Genomic DNA, 27,359 nt, shown 5'->3' with positions numbered 1-27,359 from the left:
GATGGATGGATGGATGGATGGATGGATGGATGGATGGATGGGCAGATACATGGATAGAATGATCGAATAAATGAATGAATGAATGAACAAATGAACGAATAAACATAAATAAATATACAAACAACTGATTGAACAAAAGAACAAATTAACAAATGAATAAATAAATGATTGATCAAAGAAATGATTGAATAAATGAATGAAACAACAAATGAATGAATCAACAAATGGATTAATGAATGAACAAGCTATTAAACAAACAAATTTATGAATTAATTTAAAAGAAAATAAACAATCAAACAAGTGAACAAATTAATAAATAAACAAATGAATGAACATATGAATGAATGAATGAATGAATGAATGAATGAATGAATGAATGAATGAATGAATGAATGAAAAAACGAGTGGACAAATAATTGAATGAACAAATGAATGCATAAACATTCAAACGAACAAAGGAACAAATAATCGACTGAACAAATGAACAAATGATTTTGAACAATGATGAACAAGCAAATAAAAGAATAAATGACAATGAATGAACCAAACTAAAAATGAATGAACAAACAAACAAATGAAGGATTAAATAAACGAACGATCAAACAAATGAATAAACGAACAACCAAATGAACAAACAAATGAACAAATAAATCAACAAACAAATGAATGAACAAATAAAGGAAGGAATGACCAAACAAATTAAGTAATGAACAAATTAACATAAGTATGAATGAATGAAGAAACCAATGACTAAACAAACAAATAAAATAAACTAACAAGTAACCAAACGAATGAACAAACAAACAAACAAATGATTGTCTAACCAAAATGTCTTCAATATTCAAATGTAAACCTATTAGAAATGCACAAAACTCTCTTGTCTATTAAACTGAAGCTGGACTGGACTGTTTCCTAACTCATTACAGTTGTTACAAAAGCAGAGGTGATATGAGCCATTAAGAGCTTGTTTTTGCATTGAGATAAAGGATAAAACAACATAAAGAAGAACACTAGTCCTTATCTCTATTAAGTCTGAACAAATTCAAAAACGATTTCTCCATTCTGCTAGTCGCTTTCAGATCAACATTATTCTCTTAAATGCACCATTAATGTCATTTTAGCCTTTGTAAAAATAATGCAACTCACTCTTCGTTTCCATCTTATGCACAAGGACATGGCGTGAAAGGGGAAGCAAATCATATTGACTTACATTTTCATGAATCGTGAGCTCCTATTTCACATGGAGACAAAGCCGCGCAATTAAAAAGAAATGAGCAAATAAAATCAATGCGGATCACTTACATTGTGGTGACAAAGGACTCAGCAAAGGACAACACAGGCCTAAATCTTAATTAGCCTTTGTAATTAGCCTGACGCATGAAGGAAAAATCCGATACCCGGACAGGACGCTTTCGCTGGATCAGCATTAAATAAATAGAGGATTCATGTTTAGCATTCACTGATTAATGCAGAGCAGAGCTGTGTGCAGAATAACAACCACACACACACATGCAGAATGCATGTATTAATATAATATAATATAATATAATATAATATAATATAATATAATATAATATAATATAATATAATATAATATAATATAATATAATATATGAATTAATAAACTGAAATTATGTGTTGTTAAATAAGAAAAAAAGAAAAATAAATAAACAAATAAATACATAAATAAATAAATAAATAAATAGGTTTTATATTCATTTCTATAAATAATTATCTAATTAAAATAAAAATTAAATTAAAATAAATGTTATAAAATAAAATATAATTAATTAAAATAAAATAAAATAAAATAAATTAAATATATTATTTATTATCATATATGATTTAATAAAATTAAATGATGTGTTGTTGAATAAATATATAAATAAATAAATGAATAAATAAATATTTATTATGTGTGTAAATAAAATAAGACAAATTAAATTAAATTAAATATGTGTAACTAAAAAAAAAAAAATAAGTTTGGTTTAAATAAATATTTATTAATATATAAAACTACGTGGTTAAATAAAATTAAATAAATTTAAAATAAGTAAAAGGAAATTAAATGAAATTAAATCATTAAAATTATATAATATTGTATATGAACAACTAAATAACTGAATAAATAAGTAAATAAATAATAAATAAAAAAATAAAAAAATAATTAAATAAGTTTGATCTAAATATGTATTTATTTATATTTTTCTACAGAAAATTATGTGAATGAAATTTAATAAAATAAACACAATATGAAAAAAAAAAAATCACCGAATTATATGTTAAACACATACAGTTGAAGTCAGAATTATAAGCCCCCTTTTGATTTTTTTTTTCTTTTTTAATTATTTCCCAAATGATGTTTAACAGGGCAAGGAAATTTTCACAGTATGTCTGATAATATTTTTTTTCTTCAGGAGAAAGTCCTATTTGTTTTGATTTGACTAGAATAAAATCAGTTTTTAATTTTTTAAACACAATTTTAAGGTGAATATTATTAGCCCTTTTAAGCTATATTTTTTCGATAGTCTACAGAACAAACCATTGTTATACAATAACTTGCCTAATTATATTATATTAAACTATTATGTGTAGAAATATGTGAAAAATAAACAGGGGGGCTAACAATTCTGACTTCAACTGTACATAAAAAAGCCTAAACATGTAAAGAAAAAACAAAAAGCCTCCAGTGGATGTGGCTTTAAGCTGTATGTCTACAGGCATCCATTCATTATACTGTGGCACCTTTTCCTGACACTGAATATCCCAAACACATGCTGACGTGAAAAATGATAATGATGTGCTGCTCATAAAAGCCAGCAGAGACTGTTTATCATGAAAGTGTGTGAGTGATGTTGAACTCAAGTGCAAATCCGCTCACACACACACACACACTGCAAAAAATGCCCTTCCTGAAACAAGCAAAAATGACTTAAATCTAGTTAAAGTGTACCAAAATCAAGCAAATAAATCTGCCAATGGGGTAAGCAAATTTGACTTGGTAAGAATTCTTGAAAATAGCATTAATATCTAGACGATAATACATTTCTATTGATCTTAAAATTAGACACAAATTCTTAAAACTAGGCATTTTAGCTTTTTATAAGAATTTAATAGAACATAAATAAGTGAAAATTGTATTAAAACTAGTCATTAAAAACACTGTTGGTTCTTAAAACTAGACAAATATGCTTAAAACTAAGCAGTTTTTTCTTTTTATAAGCACTGAATATTATCAATTCTAGAACAAATTGCATTAAAACTAGAATATTTTAACTTAAATCTAGTCAGTAAATCTAGAGTTAGTTCTTAAAACTAGACAAACAAGCTTAAAATTAAGCAGTTTTTTTCTTTTTATAAGCACTGAACATGAATAATTCTAGAACAAATTGCATTAAAACTAGAATATCTGAACTTAAATCTAGTCAGTAAATCTACAGTTAGTTCTTAAAACTAGACAAACAAGCTTAAAATTGAGCAGTTTTCTCTTTTTTGAAGCACGACAATAATAATTTTAGGGGGAAAATGCATTGAAAGCAGAATAGTTTACCTTAAATCCAGCCTATTTAGATTTTTTTTTTTTTTAAATCACACAAAAACCTAAATGAGATGAAAACTCTTAAAAGAAAATACCTCCCACACCTTCCCCCACTTTAAGTGAAGAAACAACTTCCAGCTTTGCTGAACATTTATTAAAGAACATTCTTTAAAGTTCTAAACAAATGGAGCATAAGGCAGGATAAGCAAAGACAAGCTTAAACTTTAAAATGAAATAAAATACCTGGCACAGAAACCGCAAGTATTCTATGCAAAATGCTTTGCCTCAGTCTACACAAACTCAAACAGCATTTAAGCTTCAAACAGCCTGGATCAATTTACTTCGTAACATGATAGCAACCCAAAAATCAAATAATTATCATGCTCACCCTTATGTTCTTAAAATCCTTATGAGTTTTTTTTTGCAGAAGATGACACTTTGAAGAATGTCGCCAGCTTTCATAGCAAGAAAAATATACAAAATAAAAAATAAAAAATACTATGAAAGTCAATAGCTACCATCAACAGTTCCCAACATTCTAAATAATATCATCTGTAGCCAAAAGAAAAAAAAAAACAGGTTTGTACAACATAAGATTAAGAAGTAATTGAAGTTTGGGTCAACAATGCCTTGAATCCATGGCAGATTCAAAAATGAACATTTTCCTCTTAAACAACTGAGGTACAGCAAAACAGGATGAACAGTCCAACGTTAATAATAACAACAAAAAATATACTCTGGCACAAAACAACACTGTATACCCTCAGCAGTCCTGTAAAGTTACACACAGCAATTACTTTTTTTTGTTATGCTGTGCTGCATTACTGTATGTTAGATACATTTAATCTCCTGAAAATGGGGAAAAACTCCTAACAGCACAAATCAAGTGCAAATGTAATGGCCGAAAAAAAAAATGCAGCTGTCTCTCAGCCACAGCAGTTTGAAACAGCAATTAGTCAACAAACATTCTCCATTCATGAATGGCCTTTTTGTACGAGGGGGTTTCATCCTGCTCGTGGATGACATCTCTCAGAACTTGTGTTTGCAACACAGACAGGAGTGTTGCAAGACACTTTGGATATGTGAGATGAAATGCATAGTAATAGGCCAGGAGGTAGAGAGGCCCCTCATAGAGCAAGTCTTTGTCAAATGTTAGTACTGGGGTTGTACCTACAACCACCATGCAGTTCTCCTCACCAACCAGCAAGACAGGACTGGAAAATGCACGCCTGTGGATGTAGGTATCCGGATCCTCTGAGGGCTAGAAAACCAAATAACAAAAATACAGAATTCAGACTACAAACACAGCAAAAATTAATATAAGATCTGGGTCACTATTCACTTCCATATTTTTTTTTCTTCAATGGAAGTGAATGCCAACCCAACAGATCTGGGTTGGCATATCAACATTCTTCAAAATATCTTACTTTTGTGTTCAGCAGGTTGTGATTAAGTAAATGAAGACATAATTAAAAAATTTTCTACAATACCTTTAAGTTAGTTGTTACATTGCATGTCCAATTTTACGTAGTGCAATTGGGATGGTTTTAACTTAGTATTTTATTGACAATGTAGTCACCTGTTATTAACTTATCACTACTTAAAGTAAAACTCACCGTCAGAACATGGAAAAGAGCCTCACTGATTGGGACCTGTTTCTTCGGTGCTGCAGACCCAGATGGGAAGAGCAGCGGTAGGGCAGTAAAAACAGCAATGGCATGTTCAACTAGATAAGTTAAAAAAAAAAAAAGATATTAACATCAGATATTACTGTAGATGTATGGGAATAATCTATACCACTGGTTTCTGATCCTGGAGACCTGAATTAAGGGACTGTTTACACAACATTGTTTTCAACTGAAAACAGAAAACTTCTTGAATTAAAAAAATAACTGATCTATAACAAGGGTTCTCAACACTTGGCCCTTGAGATTACAGGTCAGCTCCAACCTTTAGCTCTAAAGTCACCAGCCTGTAGATTTTTGTTAGAAACTGGAAACACAGATTAACTCAGGTTTGTTTAATTAGGATTGGAGTTATACTGGACCTTGAGGACCAGAGTTGAGAACCCTTGATCTATACAGATTCAAATTAAATTAAAGTTTTACCTCCATTTAATGTCCTTGGAGGCTTCATGACTTTTTTCATCACTCCATAAAACTGAACCTTGGAGTAGAAGGTCTCCCACCTGTCCTTCACCTCAGAAATGTATTTGGAGTTGTTTGGCTCAATGATTCTTCGTAGTTCATCCATTGCCTGAAAGAATTATTTATTATTAAAAACAAAATTATTTGGCTGTCTGCAGTTAGGCAGAGGATATGGGATATGTGTTAGTATGTTTTACATCTGTCTAAAATGTAAGCATTCGTGTACCCACATGGTCCAATTCTTTGAAGCAGGGGTACGCTTGCAAAATATTTGTGGGTTTGTCTTGCTCCTTCAATACATTTGAGTCAATGAAACTTCTTCTGGACTGGAACTCCAGGTCTAATAGATGGGTTACAGCAGCTTTATTTGGCTTCTTTGCTTTGTACATTTCTTGTAGCTTCCTGTAATGTCTTGCCTGGGTTTTCTGGCTGTCAAGGCTGTTGTCAGGACCATCAGCTGCAATTTAGCCATACAATATAATTACTGAACAAGATGCACAGAAATCAACAATTGAATAATGTATTTTACGTTACAAATAGAACAAATTCGGCATGCATATATCACCAAATAAGATGTTATGTATTACACACACATATATATATAAAAATATAAAAATCATGGCCAGAACATGTCCCACGGAAGTGACATGTCTGGCTACTAGGGATGCTCAAAGTAATCGATTAACCGTTAACCGAAAGGATGCGTTTGTATCATGTGTATGGTATCAGTTAAACAATTAAAAAATACTATTTTATATATTTTTAGTTTAGCTGCATAAGGGGCCAATCGAATGCGTTTTTTGCGTTAAGAGGGGCATCTTTTGAATGGTTTACTAAAAGCCGCAAGAGTTTTGCACGCGGCTCAACCCAGAGCAGCAGTGTGTGTGTTGTCAAGACAACTACAGAGAAATTTTAAAGAGCATGGATCCCGTTACATTCATTCTTCTATGGCGGGGTGCGACACCAAAATGCATCCCTTCACGGCTACATTACAGCTTCCTATTCAAATCATTTAGTTGTTGTTGTTGTTTTTAATAGCGGGTTATTTTTTAATAGCGGGTTATAATCGCACCAAAACATATTAAAAGGCAAGTGAATTATAACAGCGCAAACTTTTCTGTATCGGTGATGTGCGCTATTTGTTAAACCCTTTAAGGTTGCGTGCTGACAGACTGACTGATTGACTGACTGACAGGTGCGTGATGCGTGAAGCCAGCAAACACGACGTAGCTTTCAGTTAGGATGAACACAGTTTCAATAATTTTCATTTATTTATAGATGGCCTGTGGTTCTGCATACACTGACTTTATCTTGCTGGAGTTTATAGCTGTTTCACTTTACTTCAGGACACATTAATGCCGCTCTAAGTTTATTGGAGACATTCTGAAATATTCCTAGCAAATCCAATAAATGTTGTAGACATACTCTCTACATAAACGCACTAAATCGCACTTCAGCAGTGTTTATTTGAGAGCGCACCAAAAGATCCGCGCTTGACCATCTTAAGTTATATTTGAGGGGTGTGCAAGAGGTTTTGTGCACAAGCAGAGGAAATCGGCGCACTTCTTTTTTCCTTGTCAACATAAAAGGTGTTTTTAGAAAGGGGAAAAAAAACAGCAATACTGTTCACAAAAAGTCAACATATGTGCGAGTTGTTATTGTCTTTTCATTATTTTCATTTAAGCATATTTTTATTACGGTAGAGAGAGAGAGAGAGAGAGAGAGAGAGAGAGAGAGAGAGAGAGAGAGAGAGAGAACATTATATCAATATATAATCTTAAAAATAATGATTTCTATTAAAAATGTTTTATGATTATAATAACAGCAGGGCATTAAATAAATGCATATTTTCCGTGGAGCGAGCGATTTGAGGAAGTCTGCTATTTTTATTTGACGGAAAAAAAAAAAAAACATGATTGGAAAAAAACAGCCTATGCCGGTTCTTTAAAAGGATTCAGTCAGTGTTTTCTTTTTGTAATATAAATTAATAATTTAAATGAAAAATTAGGGCAGGCCTACTTATTTTATTCATTTTCCTTTCCTTTTCCTGTTGGAAAGATGGCAGGTGCGTGAAGATGTTCTGTTGTTATGATCTGTTATTAACATGTTCGCATGTTAAAATAAATCAGTATTTTAAATAGCAATATTTAATGTGTCAGACACAAAATAGACACTTCAGTTTAAAAATAATAATAATAATAATAATTTTATATTAATCTCACCAGTTAACCGTTTATATCCGATTAACGAGCTGGTTGGCAAAGTTAACCGAAATGAGCATCCCTACTGACTACTTTATTTTAAAGTAAATTTTAATGTACTTACATGCTTCATCAATGCTGTCATTTTCTTGCCGTGGGGTGCTTGAACTTGAAGGCGATGACAGAATGACTGTTGAAGCACTGGAATCAGCATCATAGTCACTTGCAACAGCAGTGGAAGGTTCTTTGTCCTGACGTGCTCTTTTGAAAGGAGGCTGTTTGGCCTTCATGGGACTTCGGATATTTGAAAGTCGCTTCAGTAGCTTTTTAGCAACAGTGTCCTGTACAACAGAATAAAAGCATGTTAGCAACAAAACAATGTTTTTTTTCAATAATTAAGTAAATGATGTCACTCACCCACTCGTGCCTAGATCCAGTTGACTTATCTTTTATCATAGGGTAGTATTCCACTAACCGTTTTGCCATGGCAATAACTTCATGTTTAGTGGGATATTTGTAGTCATCTGAAGATGCTCTTGCTATTGATACCATGTTTGTCATGGTATTTCGGATGAGCCGGCAGAATAGCTCCTTTGATAAGGTGACGTCACCCTCTTTTCCAAGACGCTGCTGCTCAAAGTATGTGCGTCTCATCTGTTGTAGTTCACTGTCAGTGAAGAGAACATATTCTGGGCTGGGTAACTTTAAAAACTTTGATGTACTGGGGTCATCTTGTTTTGAACTTTCAGTATGTTTATCATCTGCTGATGAACCTTCAACAGGAATGATGTGCTCCTAAAACACAATAAAACACAAATCAAATCACATGAATCTGTACTGAAATTATGCCCACTAATAGATTAAAAATATCCAATATACAAGTGTTTGAAATTAATTACCTGTTCTTCCTTATGAGTCAAACGCCAAATACCTTTGCGCCGCAGGAAGTGCTCAGGACCAGGAAAGAGATCTCGGATATCCTCTCGCGAGAGAGATGGCAAAATGTCTTCCCCAATGTTAGCAGCTTAGAACACATGCAAATACAGTACATTAGACAACATAGCTTATGTATATTTTGTGTTTTTGATTTTAGTAATGCATTAGTAAATTTTGAAATTAATATTCATTCATTTTCTTTTCGGCTTAGTCCCTTTATTAATCTGGGGTCGCCACAGCGTAATGAACCGCCAACTTATCCAACATATGTTTTCCACAGCGGATACCCTTCCAACTGCAACCCATCACTGGGAAACATCCATACACTCTCATTCACTACGGACAATTTAGCCTACCCAATTTACCTAAAGCACATGTATTTGGACTGTGGGGGAACCGTAGCACCCGGAGGAGACCCACACAAACATGGGGAGAACATGCAAACTCCACACAGAAATGACAACTGACCCAGCCGAGGCTCGAACCAGTGACATTCTTGCTGTGAGGCGATCGTGCTTTTAATACTGATAATTAATACTGTTCATTCTTTGTATGTTAAATAAACTAGTCAACTAATTAACCATATTGTAAAGTGTTTGGGCCTACTCTTTCAAATATGAAATGTCTGAATGTAGTAAAACAAACAGGCAATAATGATAAAAGATCCTTTAACACTTGACTAAGTTATTTTTGTTAGGTATTGTGAAAAAAAGGAGTTGTGATTCATTTAATAGCAGCCTGATAGCACCCAGTATTGTACAACAGCAGAACAACAATTTATGTCACTATACAATAATAAATACAAGTGTATCTACATTTAAATAAAATCATTCTGAGTGCATGTTGTAACTTAAGGATCGATCCTTAATTTCATTCGATTACAAAGACGTGCTTTTGTTTTGTTTTTTCTCGGTAGAAAGCATTGCATATTACATTAAAATCAAACTCAAATTTATCATAAGAAACAAATAAGTGATTAAAAAAAAAATTACTAACCTTTTAGAGTGGAAATCGCAACGTCGTCGAGCCCATCCATGGTGAGAAACTGGCGCAAGGAAGTACCTGTTTCTCCTAACTTCCCTTTGGCGCGCTGTAAGTGCGCATGCGTCTTAACGTAAATGCGTCACGGTCTAGGTGCGTTCGACATGAAGCTCAGCTGCAGCCGGTGATCAACGAGATTAGCCGAGCGCAGGCGGGGGCGGAGTTGATAACGGAGCCGTCAAGACGGACAGCTGGACACTTCGGGACTCAAAAAGTTGCTGCAGTCATGATGACCGATCACATGGCGTCATCATATTTTTTTTTTTTGTTATTTTTATTTATAACAACAAAACATTTACAAATAAAACAGAATACAGTCTCTACAAACTGTAGTTCCTTTTTAAACAATAAGGGAGAATTATGAATAAAATATATAACAAATGCATGACAGAAATAAGAGGAAATGAGTGGTTAATATAAACATAAAAACGAACAGGTCTATTAAATACAAAGCAATAAGCATAAATTCTAGAAGTTAAACATCAATCTTTAGGCTAATACTTCTTGTTTGAATATGCTAAAAAAGGTACATATATGTACAATTATAGATATAAAAATTTCCAATGTAAAAAGCAAAACAAGGTGTTTTGATTAGGTCTTAATAAATGAGATTATTTTGGATAATAAATGCATTTTAATCCAAAAAGATTGTGTTGAAAAAAACAAAAGGTAAAATAAGTGAGCTATGTAGAAGTTTCCCAGAAAGAGCAGGTAGCCTTTAAACTGCTAGACAGGAAATTATATATATATTTATATTATTGTAATAATAAAACCATTTTATAATTATTAGTTATTTAACTTAATTTATTAAGAGAGCTTTAAGGTGGCAGGATCAATGATGATGATTATTTTATTTTATTTCAACGTGCGCATTCTAATTTCGTGTTTCACTGTGTGGTGTGGCGTATAATATTATTTTTCCAGAAAAAGTGAAAGTTAATGTTTTGTGATAATCACCATTATGCAACAAATGCTGTTAATTAAGGGTAACCTGTAATGAACGCAGAATATTCCTTAGGTTAACTTTTTAATACTTGTAAAGTGCTGTCCATTTTGACAGGAAGAAATCTGTTATAAGTGATTGTGCATTTACATAAATTATGTGAATACAAATGTTGAATGAGTTTGTTGTTGATACAACTTTTGCATTTTTTTTCAGTACGAAATACGAATTAAAATCCTTTTAAGCCAAGTGTTTGTTGACAGCAATTTTTCTTTATTCAATTTTCAAAAACAGACAGTCTCACCCACACAAAATTGTATGAAAAATTAAATCTAAAACAATATTTTCTTAATATTCTTAAAATTAGAAATTTTAGTGGTGTATTAGTCTTAAAAATAGCACAACTATCTTATTGAACGTGCACAAATTTGGGCTTTATAGCTCTTTCTTGTTTCTAGTAAAATCTTGCTTAAAATTAGTTAACATTTACTTGCCTAGCCAGAAGAAGATCGGTTTTCTTAAATTAAGACTTATAGTCTACTCCACAGTGTATTTTATAAGACAATTTATCTTCAATAGCAGAAAAACAAGACACATTTTCTTGAAATAAGATTTTTTTACTTTCTTAGATTTCAGTTTTTGCAGTGCACACACACACACACACACACACACACACACACACACACACACACACACACACACACACACACACACACACACACACACACACACACACACACACACACACATACAGCACACATCAGTCTATCAGAGTATAATGACTGCTGCATCCTTCACTGACCTCCCCACATACACATACACATACACATACACATACACATACACATACACATACACATACATATACATATACATATACATATACATATAAATATACACATACATATACACACACATGAATTTATCAAATAAACAGTTAGATGTGACTATAAATAATGTTAAATTTGATTAAATGTTAAATGTGATTAACTACCAAGACATTAAAAAAATAATAATAACAATGTATGATTTTAGAGTCAAGATCCTAAAGTCTTTTTTTACTAATTATTAACTATTAATTCTAATTTTGGAAATCATTGTAATATCCATTCAAATATTAAACAGTTCTTGTTTTAGTCAACGTAAACATTTCTTTTTATTTTACTTGTTAATTAAATTAAATTGAATTAAATTGAATTAAATTGAATTGAATTAAATTAAATTAAATTAAATTAAATTAAATTAAATTAAATTAAATTAAATTAAATTAAATTAAATTTAATTTATTATAATTTAATTTAATTTAATTTAATTTAATTTAATTTAATTTAATTTAATTTAATTTAATTTAATTTAATTTAATTTAATTTAATTTAATTTTAGGTTTTTGTTTTATTTTATTTTGTCATTTTATTTTACTATTGATTTTTTTTAACTTCATTTTGTTATTTTATTTTACTTTTTGTTTATTTCAAACTTTATTTTATTTAGTCATTTTATTTTACTTTTTGTTTATTTTTACTTTACTTTGTATTTTTTTTTTACTTTAGATTATTTTTAAAGTATTTTGTTATTTTGTTTTACTTTTTATAACTTATTTAGTTTTTTTATTTTTGTTAATTTTTTACTTTATTTTGTTATTTTATTTTACCTTATTTTATTAATTATTTTATTTACTTTATTTTATTATTTTACTTTATTTTATTTTGTAATTAATTTAATATAATTTAATGTAATCAATGTAAAAGATCCAATGAAGTGTTTTGAAATGTGCATTTTTTTATTTGCTCTTTGACATAATCTTATCTGAATCATGGAGAGGGCAGGACATACAGTAGCTCCTCCCCCTTCTAAAAAAACAGTCAATAGCGTTGTTTTTATGACAGCTCTACCATTCAGATTGGTTGAGCTCAAGTGCATCAAATGAAAAGCAAATGAGAAGAAGAGGGCGGGGCATGTCAGATACTAGAGAGCATTTAATTGGTCAGAAGATTTAATAAGAAACTGATGAGGTGAGCTCATAGATACTTATAGATAGTTACATGTTGATACTCAGGGGTGCAACTATGGTAGGGAAATTTCTAAGTTCTAAGGGCTCATGCCATGTTTTGGGCCACCAAAGTTACAAGTTTCTATCCGAATAGTGAGCATCTTATCCTAAGGTTACAATTGCCCTGCTCTTAACTTTCATCCTGCACACGCACCACCCCATCCCCCTGCTCTATCTCCCCCACCCATTCAACTTTTCTCTTTCGTTCACGATAACCCCAATGCACACACCCCCCCCATCCAGCAGTTTGCATGAGGTCCTGACTCTCTGTGACCATTAAAAATCCCTTGGCACTTCGCATAAAGAGTAAGGGTATATTCCCAGTGTCCTGGCTAAATTCCTCTATCAGCCCTAACCATCATGGCCTCTCAACCCTCCCCATCCACCGAATTGGCTCTATCTCCGTCTCTCCACTTCATCTATGCCCATACACGATAAATGTGCTATATAAATACACATTACTTACTTACTTAATTTCATGGGACCCCAATACATAATTCTGACCCCAAACCTTGCATCCTACAATTAACTTAGTCACTTTAAGTAAAACTAATGTAAACAGATGCACTCAGTTTCTTGGCAAACACCCTACAGGTTAATGAAATACACGTCAAGAGATCGTTGGTAATTCTTGCTAAGCTAAGCATCACTCTGAGGCATAACTCCTAATAACTGTGTTTATGGAAAGCATGTTAAATGGAGGTATTTTCTTCTTCTTCAGTCCCCGTGAGGTTCAATATGGCAGCGCAGATCTGCACGACTTACAGGAGTTCCAGGAGGGATTATAATCAAAAACTCATTCGCGTTAAACACGGATTAAAAACTCAAATTACTGCACTTTGAGACTCTTAGATGTTTTATGTTTTAGTACGTTATGTAACAGCTTGTAATGCAGCTTTATGAAAATTAGGTATTTTTAACTGTGCTTCAGAGACATCACAACACACTCTTTTACTGAAGTGTTTTAGCGTCAGATGCAGGAATTGTGCTCCTCATGGCTGGTCTTTATTGTAAAAATAAAATTTATTGTAAAAATAAAATAAAATAAAATAAAATAAAATAAAATAAAATAAAATAAAATAAAATAATAATAAAATAAAATAAAATAAAATAAAATAAAATAAAATAAAATAAAATAAAAATAAAATAATATAGGAATGAAATGAAATTCAATAAAATAAAAAATAAATAAAATAAAAAATGAATTAATAAATGAAAATAAAATTAAATTAAAACAAAATAAAAAATGTTAATTATTAAATAAAAATAAAATAATATCATATATGAATAAAATGAAATAAAATGAAATTAAATTAAATTAAAATATGAATTAATAAAATAGAATAAATATTAAAATATTTAAAAAAAATAATACATCAATATTAAACAAAAATAAATACAAAAAATAAATATAAAATGTAATTTAATAAAATAATTAAAATATTAAATCATTAAATAATAAAATAAAACAAAATAAATGTAAATAAATATAAAATAAATATAAAACAAAATAAATACAAAATAAAATAAATATAAAATAAAATTTAATGAAAAAAAAAATAATTAAATTAAATTAATTTAAATTAAATTAAATTAAATTTAATTTAATTAAATTTAATTACATTTAATTAAATTACTTTGGATGAGAGTCATTATCAATAACTAAAATAACTAAATAATTTCTTAAAGCTATGTTTTTTTAAATATTTCTTAGATGAAAATTACTTGCAAAATCTCCCTGTCAAATAACCGAAAGAAAATGGAAACAATTAAAAAATACTAAACATAACTATTTAATAGCTTAAAATATAATAATGATAATAATAATAATAATAATAATAATAATAATAATAATAATAATAATAATAATAATAATAATAATGTTGTATTTGTTGTTGTTGTCCTCATAACAATGTATCTTAAATAAAGAAAGAAATAAAGTGTTTATTAAAGATATAAAAGCTTATTATTAACTTTATTTACTAGTATATTAACTAAACTATATTAACTAATTCTTAAAAATCTTTTCTTAAAAACCTTTGAACAAATTAGCTTATTAAAAATTATTGAATTAAAATATTTAAAGAACATACAAACATACATCTCAACCTGAAGGGATAATAACAAAATAATAAGCATCTCACATAAAGTCCAAAAGTTTCAGAATAATTTCTAAAACTATTCTAATCTTTAGAAATTTTGTATAAATAATATTTGCTGCATCTGAGCATCAGTTTTGTGTTAAAAGTTCAGACAGTAAATTACGCAAACAAAGCCTTTAATGCAGTAAAAGTGTGTCCTTGTGGCCACAGAAGAGACGAATGTTGAGCGGATGAGTCTGAAATGATCCATCTGACCCCGAGCAGAGCCAGCAGATTCATCAGGACCAGAATAAACCAGGCCTGATGTTTGCGTTTCCCTCTCATTTCCTCTGAAACTCAACTCAAATGCCACGTCTGTGTGTTTTTTCGCCGGTTCAGATAAATGGGATGATTAACAAAGGATTATATTACTTCGTTTTTGCATTTACATGTTTGTTATTATTATTATTATTATTATTATTATTATTATTATTATTATTATTATTATTATTATTATTATTATTATTATACCCTCCTGTATATTGTTGTTTTGTTTAAAATAAATAATAAAAATAAATAAATGAATAAATAAATAATAATAATAATAATAATAATAATAATAATAATAATAATAAATAATAATAATAATAATAATAATAATAATAATAATATTAATAATAATCATAATAATAATAACATTTATTTATTTATTTATTTATTTACTTTTTTTTTATTTGTTTATTTATTCACTTATTGTGATGGAAAATATATTAAAATGATTTCATTGGAGACTAGCATGTTGTTTTTGTTAATAAACTAATATTAAATATTAATATGAATGTGTTAATATTCATGTTTTTTATTTATTTATTTATTTGTTTATTTATTTATTTATTTATTTATTTATTATTTTATTACATTATCGACTAGCATGTTATTATTATTATTATTATAATTATTATTATTAATATTATTATTATTATTATTATTATTATTGTTATTATTATTATTATTATTATTATTATTATTATTATTATTATTATTATTGTGACTGAAAATATATTAAAATGGTTTTATTAAAGAGTAGCATGAAGTTTTTGTTGTTGTTGTTATAATAATAATAATAATAATAATAATAATAATAAAAATAATAATAATAATAATAATAATAATAATAATAATAATAATAATAATAATAATAATAATAATAATAATTATTATTATTATTATTATTATTATTAATTGATTTATTTTATTGTTTATTGTGATTTAAAATAAATGACAAAGATAAGAAAAATATATTATGACTTTTTTATACATTTACATTGATTTAAATTTTTACATGGATTTTAATTTCCATTGATTTAAAACCATGATGAATGCCATCCCCTGCGGCTTTCAGAGAAAATGAATAAAGCAGATTATTAATTTCTCGCAGCGTTAGCATTTGTTCAGCAGAATCAAATGCTGATGGGGAACATCAGCGCTTCGCAGTAGGAGTCTTTCATTGCTGACCAAAAACATGTCGCAAAATCAGATTTATCTCTCTGAGAAAATCAAACAAAGAACAATTAGCAAATGAAGGATCCTGGCGTGAAATGTGTTAACAAATTATTCCTGCTGTTGCATCTCTCAGTTTCAAGATCTGAAGTCACTAATAAAGCCAGATAAGAGAAATGCATGTGCGACTAAAAACATGACTGAATAGTATCAGTAGCATCTTTAATTGCTGATTAATTTAATAGGAGATGCTAGGATCTGGGAGTTCAACAAGCATTTAGAGCATATTAATAAGATAAAATCAACAAAACAGCTTCAAAGTAATTATTACAGTGACTTGATGTGTTAAAATACTTTTTAAAATGTATTGTTAAATGCATGTGTATTTTTATAGCCTGAATAAGCTTAATTATTAAAACTTAAATAAAAGCTAGACTGAATAGAATAAAAATGACAAAACTAAAAAATAACAAAAAGTAAACATCAGGGCAAAGCAGTGGCGCAGTAGGTAGTGCTGTCGCCTCACAACAAGAATGTCGCTGGTTCGAGCCTCGGCTCAGTTGGCGTTTCTGTGTGGAGTTTGCATGTTCTCCCTGCGTTCGTGTTGTTCGGGTGCTCTGGTTTCCCCCATAGTCCAAAGACATGCGCTATAGGTGAATTGGGTAGGCTAAATTGTCCATAGTGTGTGGGTGTGTGTGTGCATGTTTCCCAGAGATGGGTTGCGGCTGTAAGGGCATCCGCTGCGTAAAAACTTGGTGGATAAGTTGGCAGTTCATTCCGCTGTGGCGACCCCGGATTAATAAAGGGACTAAGCCGACAAGAAAATGAATGAATGAATGAAATTAAACATCATGTAATTCATTCGTGAATTGAAAAAATAATTATTAGTGAAATACTAAACTGACAAAATAAAAGTAAATTAAACAACAGAAACGATCAGATGATTTTTTTTTTTTAGTTTATTTGTTGTTTACTAATATTATTTTTGTATTTAAATAAATAAATAAATAAATAAATAAATAAATAAATAAATAAATAAATGATATAAAAAATGCAAGCAATTAAATTTGGTTTGAAACATACATATAAATATTGTAAGTATAATGGTCTTAAATTATGCTATCTAAAATATATAGACTTTTTTTGATAAATAAATAAATACACTGTATAAATAGATAAATAAATCAATTAATAAAAATGAATAAATAAATTAATTAATACATAAATAAACAAATAAATAATTTTTTTTTTTTAAATGCAAGCAATTGGTTTAGGTTTTGAATATAATAATTGCATCTGCAAGTTTATATTATTATTATTAACTTATTTTTACATTCATTTCATTATTTATTTATTCATTCATTTATTCATTTATTTTAACGAATGATTAAGGATTTTGGTTACAATTAGTGTAAGACTGTGTATAATGAAATAATCAAAAATACAAATATTCAATAATAACAAACAAAAACTAACCTGTTTATAAAACAACAACTTTGTAATTATGTTTTGTAACTGGACTTATAGAAATCAATTACTAGGAAAGTCCTAACAAAAAACAAATATTAGTTTTAACCTAATATTCATTCATATAGACCCTTCATTCATCAGGGGTCACCAAAAGCGGATTGAATTACCAACTTATCCAGCATATGTTTTACACAGCGGATGTCTTTCAATAACCCAACACTGGAAAATAACCACATTTTTTATAACAAATTAAACATAAACAATTAAGCTTCCCAGTCTAAATGTTCCTCTGATCTCTCATTTCTCTGATTCATTTTTACATCTCCATCCTCTAATGTTAGGAGAAACATCTGATCAGAACGTCCTCCTGAACTCTGCTTGAAAACACTCCAGTAAAGCTCCTGAACTATAAAACAGCAGCGTTTCCTTTGGGCTTTGCTATAATTAAACTGCATTAACCCACATTGCATACATGATACGCCCTTGAGTTTGCGCATCAGCTTCAAACATTAAAACACCACTAACTCAACACTACAAAACATGTGTGTGTTCAACAAGCATTACACAAGCATATCTAGTGCATTACACAACTGATAATATCAACACAGCAGCGTCAGTATTTATTATAGCGATTTGTTTAAATTAAGGCATTGCTGTGAAAGTTTGGAAGTTTGTTCAATCGATGGAGCGTCTGAAAGTCTGCCAATCAATGCCAGTGAGAAGCTGTAGAAAATGCCACCAATGGCAAAGGTCAGTGGCAGCGCTGACCATTCACAAACTGACCAAACGCACTTTCAGAAAAAATATGCACAGCACAATGAATTACTCTGCTTTGTTAATCGAACTGCGGCACCATCAAGCCGGTCGATTTCTCTCCGTGGGGGAGAAAAATACTGATTTAAAATCTATAACGTGCAAAATGAGCTCTGAAAAATACAAAACAAAGGCAAAGTGGTTGGAGAAGAAAAGCAAAGCTTGCTCTATAAAAGACACATTTAAAAAGTAAATGCTTTAGTTAACGTATTTTACTTATTGATTTCTTAATGTGGTAATGTTCTTGTTTCACAGATTTTAGATTTGGTCTTTCTAAATAAAACCATTTTGATTATTATTAATATTAATATTATTATTATTATTATTATTATTATTATTATTATTATTATTATTATTATTATTATTATGATTATTATTTATGTTTTGTTTTTTAAATACATTTATTTTATTTTATTTTATTTTATTTTTTATTTTTTTATTTTATTTTATTTTATTTTATTTTATTTTATTTTATTTTATTTTATTTTATTTTATTTTACTTTATTTTATTTTATTTTGAGCACAGTGAATTATCCTGGTTTGTAAATCAAACTGCGGCACCATCAAGCCATCTTGATGCGGCACCGTCAAGCACATTCTCTCCGTGGGGAGAAAAATACTGATTTAAAATCTATAACATGCAAAATGAGCTCTGAAAAATACAAAACAAAGGCAAAGTGGTTGGAGAAGAAAAGCTAAATAAAGTTTGCTCTATAAAAGACACATTTAAAAAGTAAATGCTTTAGTTAAAGTATTTTACTTATTGATGTTGTAATGTTTTTGTTTCACTGATTTTAGATTTGGTCTTTCTACATAAAACTGTTTTTATTATTATTATTATTATTATTATTATTATTATTATTATTATTGTTATTATTATTATTATTATTATTATTATTATTAATTATTATTTTATTTATTTATTCATTCATTTATTTATTTATTTATTTATTTATTTATTTATTTATTTATTTATTTAAAAACACTTTAATTTAATTTAATTTAATTTTATTTTATTTTATTTTATTTTATTTAATTTAATTTAATTTTATTTTATTTTATTTTATTTTATTTTATTTTATTTTATTTAATTTAATTTTATTTTATTTTATTTTATTTTATTTTATTTGAGCACAATAAATTATCCTGATTTGTTAATCGAACTGTGGCACCATCAAGCTGGTCAATTTCTGTCCATGGCGGAGAAAAATACTGATTTAAAAATCTATAACGTACAAAATGAGCTCTGAAAAATACAAAACAAAGGTAAAGTGCTTGGAGAAGAAAAGCAAAGCAAAATGTGTCCTATAAAAAACATGCATTAATAAACATTTAATGCATTGATCATATTAATTAGTTTGCAATTATGATAATTCAAATATGATGAATCAATGTTAAATGAAAGCAATTAGTTTAGGCTGAAAATATATATCAAAATACAGCATTAAAATCTATAGTGGAGAAAGGAGAAGAGCAGAGTTCAGTCAACAGAACAATCACAATAGAGTAAATGCTGGAGGATTAAAATAGTCAAAGAGTTATTGACATGGAATAGATATAACCTATACTCTTGAGACTCTAAAACAGAAATACAAACTTTATGGGGCAGTTTAATACACCTTACATACAAAAATAGCTCAAAAATCTTTCACATGCCAAGTTACACAACACATGGATTTTCACATTGCAGTGAGTTTGCTGATCATCCTTGTAGGAAGGCATTATTGACATTCACAGTATCAGTGCTGTGGGTGGATAACATTAAGCTGTTAAAGCTGGAGCCTATAGGTCATGTGAATCAAGACGAGCCGTCATTCAAACTGTATTTACATGCCATCAACAGCTGTATATGAAACATTACAGAGAACTGAGCGGCAGGGATGAAGTAAAAACTGTCTTTACAGCAATTTACAGTGTTTCTGAGAGCGAGCAAGTTCTCACTTTCACATTTGCAAATCACTAAAGCAACACAGAATAGCATTCACAACCCATTTTACTCTTGTGACATAATTCCAACAATAAAAAAATAAAAGCCAGAGTGGAGCCAGAGCACAGTGTGTGTTGGCTAAAGCTAAAGCTGCGTACTGAAATGAAAACTCTTGGCAGAAGCAAACAAAACCTACTGAACCAAAAACTGGAAACTTTGTATTTGGAAGAGTTCGCTGCAATACACTTGATGATTAGACTAATTCGGTACAACTGATGTGTTTCTACAACAATAAATAAACTGTATATAGTAATAAAAAATAGATAAACAATTAAACACAATACTTAAAAAAGGAGATTAGAGTATTTTAGATAAGAGCAAGAGTAGTGTAGTATTATTAAATACATACTGTACAAATGCTGTATAAACACACTTATTAAACAAAATGATATATATTTATATATATTTATACATTTATTATATATTATTAAAAAGTGCATTAATAATTCTAATTTAAAAATAAAACAAAAAATATGTTTAATACACCGCTTAAAAATACTGATAACTGTAGATTTGTTCACTATGACGGGTCAATCAATTACCCAACCAACCAACCAATTAACCAACCCACCAACCAATCAAACAACCAAACAACTAATCAAACAAACAAACAAACAAACAAACAAACAAACAATCCACCAACCAACGAATTCACTAAGCAACCAACTGTAGATAGAAACACAGAATTGTTCACTACGATGGGTCAATCAATCAATCAATTAACCAACCAACCAACCAACCAACCAACCAACCAAACCACCAACAAATCAACTAAGCGACCCACTTCAGATAGATTTGTAGAATTGTTCATTATGACGGGTCAATCAATCAATCAATCAATCAATCAATCAATCAATCAATCAATCAATCAATGAACTAAGCAACCAACTAATCAACCAAGCAACCTTCCGACCAATCAACCAAAAAATAAGCAAGCAAGCAAACAAACAAACAACCAAGTAACCAAGTAACCAACTAATCAACCAAGCAACAAAGTGTCCAAGCAACCTTCCGACCAATCAACCAATAAACTTACTAACCAACCTACCAACTGATGAATCAATCAATCAATCAATCAATCAATCAATCAATCAATCAATCAATCAATCAATCAATCAATCAATCAATCAATCAATCAATCAATCAATCAATCAATCAATCAATCAATCAACCAATCAATCAATCAATCAACCAATCAATCAACCCATCAATCAATCAATCAATCAATCAATCAATCAGTCAAACACAAAATAAACTTGAGCAACAACTCAAACAGTCTCATTTCCAGTATTGTTTAAATAAAGAATACATAAAATAATAAATAAAATAAAGTGTTTTTGATTGAAAAAAGGCACCCAACTGGAAGTTCTTTATAGGGGACATCTATATTAGAAAACCCAGCTTAAGGTACAATAGCAAGCGCATCTCACCAATAAAGAGGTTCCACTCAGGGTCCAGATCCGCTTGGTTGGCCAGGCAGCCGCGCATCACATTCTGGCAGTAGTTGGCGCAGGGTTTGAGTCCTGACATTCCTCCACAATACGGGCAGTACCACATTTTAGTCAATGCTTTACTGCAGCCTGGAGAAATATTGACCTGCAGGATAAACACACATGGGCAGATGTTAAATGTGCTTTGAAATGTGCATTTTTTTTTATTTAAAGTTTGACGTAATCCCAACTGAAACATAAAGAGAGAGCAGGACATACAGTAGCTCCTCCCAAAAAACAGCCAATATAGTTTCATTTTTTATCACAGCCTTGCCAGTGACAGGGACTGTACCTGTATGCCTACAACTGATGTCAAAATTATTCGCCCTCCTGTGATTTTGTTTTACTTTTTCAAATGTTTCCCAAATGATGTTTAACAGCGCAAGGAAATTTTTACAGTGTCTCCAATGATATTTTCTACAATATATCTTCTATTAAGTCTTTGTTTTATTTTTTATAACTGCTAGAATAAAAGCAGTTTTTTGTCCCATTTTAAAGGGCCATGACATCCCCCTCTTTCGAGTCAAGTCTACCACAGAATTAAAAAAAAAATGCTCTGTGATGGGCGTGGAGTGCTACAAGCAGAGGGAGGAGAGGGTGTGGCTGACAGAGCAGTGAATAAGAGGGGAGCAAAAAACTGCTGACAATTGGCTCACAAAATAAGACAAAACCATGAAATTTTTTTTAGTTTACAAAGTTGAACTGCAAATAAATAAACAGTAATTGAATGTCCTGTTACATTTGTTATTCATAATTTCTATAAAATAAATATAAAAAGATAATCATGGAAATAATATAAATGAGGAGAACTTCTCTCTTCCTGAAGCCCAGGGTCTGAATGCAGACACAGTGAATAGCAGTGCAGCAGGTTTCTTGCCCTGTCTATTCCAACCATTAGCTCTGCCGGTAATCTGGAGGATTTTAAACATAGGCGAACACAGCAGCACTGATATAGGCGATGTGTCTGTATGATAACAAACTGAACTCAACTGATAAAAGACAAAGTCCGCCATTCTCTAATTCTCGTACAGCTCTTCCGACAACAATCAGCTGTAACGGCCTTGACAACATCGCAGGGAAAAACATTCAACAAACCCTGTGGATCATGGAAACAAACACATATGACCGGAGTCGTGCACGGATGACAGTAATTGGGTCTTACTGCTTGGCAGGTCTGCCCTCGGAAAGCACATGCTCTCATGAATAATTAAGAATCAGCGTCTTCTCATAGGATAAGAAAACTCGGCTCATATAAGAAAAGTCATCACTACACCCTGCAGGCACAGGACGTCAACATGACATCGTATTGACGTTGTATCTCAACAAACCCCGATGTCGTGGGGACGTTGGACTTTCTTTGGAAATGAAAATCAGGGTAGGCCAACCTAAAATCAACCTAAAATCAACCAAATATCAATGACTAATCATGTTGCACCTTGATGTTGTGTGGACGTTACCACTATGACATCTATTGGACGTTGGATTTCGGTCACTTTCCATCACAACCTAAAATCAGTGGCGTAGCGGACAGGCCCGCAGGGCACGCACCGCGGGGGGACCCTGCGTGATTAGGTGACTCTGCGTCGTCGCCATTTTTAATATTGAAAATCCGGCAACCGCAATAATCAAACTCTTGGGAACAACTGTGATCGGAACCAAAGTTTACAGGTCTGTGTTCTCTGAATGCTGAGTGGTGGACTACTTCATTCTGATTGCTTGCCGAACCGCGTCATAGCTCATACCATAAAGTTGACTTGATATCAACTCTCCTCATCGCTCACACCGGAGAAGACGCGCCGCGCTGTTTCCCACCGCCGGTTCTCATTGAATTAAATGACTTCTGGCTACTTTGACGCTCTCGCTGCATTCGGTTTGTGATCGCTCCTCAGTTTGTGAAGGCTTTCCCGGGTTGTCGCTCCGCCCCGCCCCCCTTTCCAGCTCCTTAGTTTGTGATCGCTCCTAAGTTTGTGATCGCTCCTCAGTTTGTGAAGGCTTTCCCGCATTGTCGCTCCACCCTGCCTCCCTTCCCCGCTCCTCAATTTGTGACCCCCCCCCCCCCCCCCCCCCCCATCATCAGGGGGCCCCGTCAGTGATCCCTGCAGGGGGGGCTCCGCATTTTGTGCTACACCACTGCCTAAAATCAACCAAATATCAACATAATTTGACATTGTTATTGAACGTCAAAATATTGTTGTCCTTAGACACTGGCTAGATGTTGAATTTTGGTCACCTGACCCTAAGACCTAAATCTAACCCAGAGGTTCTCAAAGTGGGGGTCGGGACTCCCCGAGGAGTCGCGAGACAATGAAGGGGGGTCGCCTAGTGATTTTTAAAAATCATTTAATTTTTATTAAACCTTAAGACTTACTGTATTTTATCAATAACCTACTAAAGAGAAAAAAATAGTCGTTTATAGTTACTATATACTATATAGTTACTATAGTAGCTTATAGTTAATAGTTCTATTGGATTGCGACTTCTCTGGTAATTACATTATACTAAAGGCACAGCAATACTTTCAGATGCAGCAGATTGATTTTATAACACCAGGTTAAACTTTCTAGCCCATTTACAGCACTGACATACATAAAAAAATAAATAAATAAAAAAAAACTAAGAATAGACTTGGGTCTATTGGTGTGTGTGCATCATTGCATACAAGGTTTCTGTATTTATAACCACCACCTCAGAGAAAACTGGGGGTCACGAGTCACTGGCATTGTCATTTTGGGGGTCGCGGGCTGAAAAGTTTGGGAACCCCTGATCTAACCTAATATTAATGTCTTATGATGTTGTGTACCTGCTGGACACTAGCAGATTCATGCTACATCCCCAATTTTGATCCCACCCCCAAAATTATTTTAAAGCTAGAAGATGAAATTAGCTGACAGAAGCTTACCATTATCCTGTTTTCCCCACAATTTAAGCTGACAGGTGCTAACGCCATCTTAACTGATGCTCAAGACACACAAATCTGTTAAAATCTCAAATAAAAATGACTCAAGGTATTATATTATGAGTATAGTAACTAATTAACATAATATATTAATAATATTATTATGATTTGCCTAATATGCCTAATTACCCTAACTTTAACCTTACTGAAATAGTTAAGCCTTTAAATGTAACTTTATATATAACACTTTACAGTATATAGAAAAATTGTCAAATAATTTGTGCCATCATCATGACAAGCATAAAAGAAGTCAGTTATTATAAATTTATAATTAAAACTATTATGTTTAGAAATATGTTGCAAAAAATCTCTCCGTTAAACAGAAATTGGGGGAAAAAATATACAGGGGGCTATTAAGAGACATCACAACAGCTGTTTCTTCTGCACTTAAAGTGAAGAACAGGTCAAACGATGGCTTTCTAAGCACTGCATTTGTTCAATGCATGTCCATTTTCAAAGTCAGTATGGGCTCTTCAGACTAAAACACTTGGTGTCGATGGACCTGGAGTGACAGCATTCACAGCAGACATGAACTGCATTTCTCTGCTTCAAGCCGGCTCTGATAATTGCATGTCATTCTCCATCTTTATACTTGAGCTTGTACGCCGTCACCCTCTCTGTCCATCAGATGGAGGAAAGCTTTTCAAAAGGTCAAAACCGTGCAGAACAGAGGCCGGCGGTCAACTGGAGACACGCAGAGAGTCGAAAGGACATGTTGTGTTGATGGCTCTGATCAGACCTGACAGTGTTGTGCTGCATCGGCATGAAACGCGTCACACACACACTGCCTTCGCATTGGGGAAAATGTGGAAAATCGATGAGAGACGCTGAAATATGCAGTCTGGGTTTGATCAAGAATGTCTTATTTATAAAGGTGAAAGACTAAAAAGGGTTTTCTGGCATCAAAAGAATGAAAATGCATTGCAGATCTGTATTTATTCATCCATTCATTCATTTTCCACAGCAGAATGAACTGCCAACTATTGCAACATATGTTTTACGCTGCGGATGCCCTTCCAGCCACGACCCAGTAGTGGGAAACACCCATACACTTTCAAATTCACACAACACATACACTACGGCCAGTGTTGTTCACCCAATTCACCTACAGCGCATGTGTTTGGAAGGGGGTTGGGGTGGGGGGCACCTGTAGGAAACCCACACCAACAAGGGGCGAACATGCAAACTCCACACAGAAAAGCCAACTGACCCAGCCAAGACTCAATGCTAACCACTGAGCCATCATGACACAGTTTTTCATTTATTTATTTTACAATATATATATATATATATATATATATATATATATATATATATATATATATATACAATACAAAAAAATCAATAAGAGAGGTGACATAAGCAGTCGAGGTTTGATCAAGAAGAACTTATTTATAAAGGTAAAAGGGGTTTTCAAGTATCAAAAAATGTACAAATATAACACAGATGTTTTATTTATAAATTTGTTTTTTTTGTTCATACATTACAAAACCTGTATTTATTAATTAATTTATTAATATATGTATTTGTTTAGTTAGCTAGTTAGTAACTTGGTATTTTTTAAACAAAATAACATAAAACAAACAAAAATAAATAAATAAACAATTTATTTATTTATTTATTTATTTATTTATTTATTTATTTATTTATTTATTTATTTATTTATTTATTTATTTAAATATTTGTTTGTTTTATGTTATTTAGTTTTTTTTAATTACCAAGTTACTAACTAGCTAACTAAATCACTAAATAAATACATACAAAAATTAATTAATTAATAAATTAATAATATATGAATGAATGAATGGATGAATGAATGAATGAATGAATGAATGAATGAATGAATGAATGAATAACGAATATATATATATATATATATATATATATATATATATATATATATATATATATATATATTTAATTGATTAATAATTAAATGTAATTAAATGTATTATTAAATGAATTAAATGTAAGATTAAATGAATGAATAAATAAATAAATTGATAAATAATATACATAAATGTATGAATTAATGAATGATTAAATAAATAATAATTGTGAATAAATGAATAAATAAATGTATGAATGAAAGAAAGAATTAATAAATGAATGAATAAATAAATGTATGAATGTATAAATGACTGTATCAATGAATAAATAAATAAGTGCAAGTATGAATGAATAAATGCATAAATAAATAAATGCA

General features: G+C 30.9%; 2 protein-coding genes across 3 annotated transcripts in view; both read right to left on the bottom strand.

Moving 5' to 3' along the window:
* The window catches only part of gpc6a (glypican 6a), a 343,841-nt gene that overhangs the window by 109,370 nt on the left and 207,112 nt on the right, over window positions 1–27,359 (bottom strand). For both annotated transcript variants that reach the window (XM_021475731.3, NM_001109719.1), the window contains 1 exon segment: window positions 22,138–22,303. In XM_021475731.3, the coding sequence (XP_021331406.1) occupies window positions 22,138–22,303 (166 nt within the window).
* LOC101885221 (uncharacterized) lies at window positions 2,417–9,869 on the bottom strand. The gene is made up of 8 exons (XM_073949323.1): window positions 9,819–9,869; window positions 8,786–8,910; window positions 8,304–8,681; window positions 8,011–8,227; window positions 5,916–6,142; window positions 5,647–5,794; window positions 5,155–5,264; window positions 2,417–4,799 (listed from the first exon to the last, which is right to left on the bottom strand). Exons 1-8 carry the CDS (start codon window positions 9,856–9,858, stop codon window positions 4,491–4,493), a joined length of 1,554 nt encoding a protein of 517 aa, XP_073805424.1. The 5' UTR covers window positions 9,859–9,869; the 3' UTR covers window positions 2,417–4,490.

Source organism: Danio rerio, chromosome 1 (assembly GCF_049306965.1).
Source record: "Danio rerio strain Tuebingen ecotype United States chromosome 1, GRCz12tu, whole genome shotgun sequence".
Lineage (NCBI taxonomy): Eukaryota > Metazoa > Chordata > Actinopteri > Cypriniformes > Danionidae > Danio > Danio rerio.
This window is presented reverse-complemented; position numbering and strand designations above follow the sequence as displayed.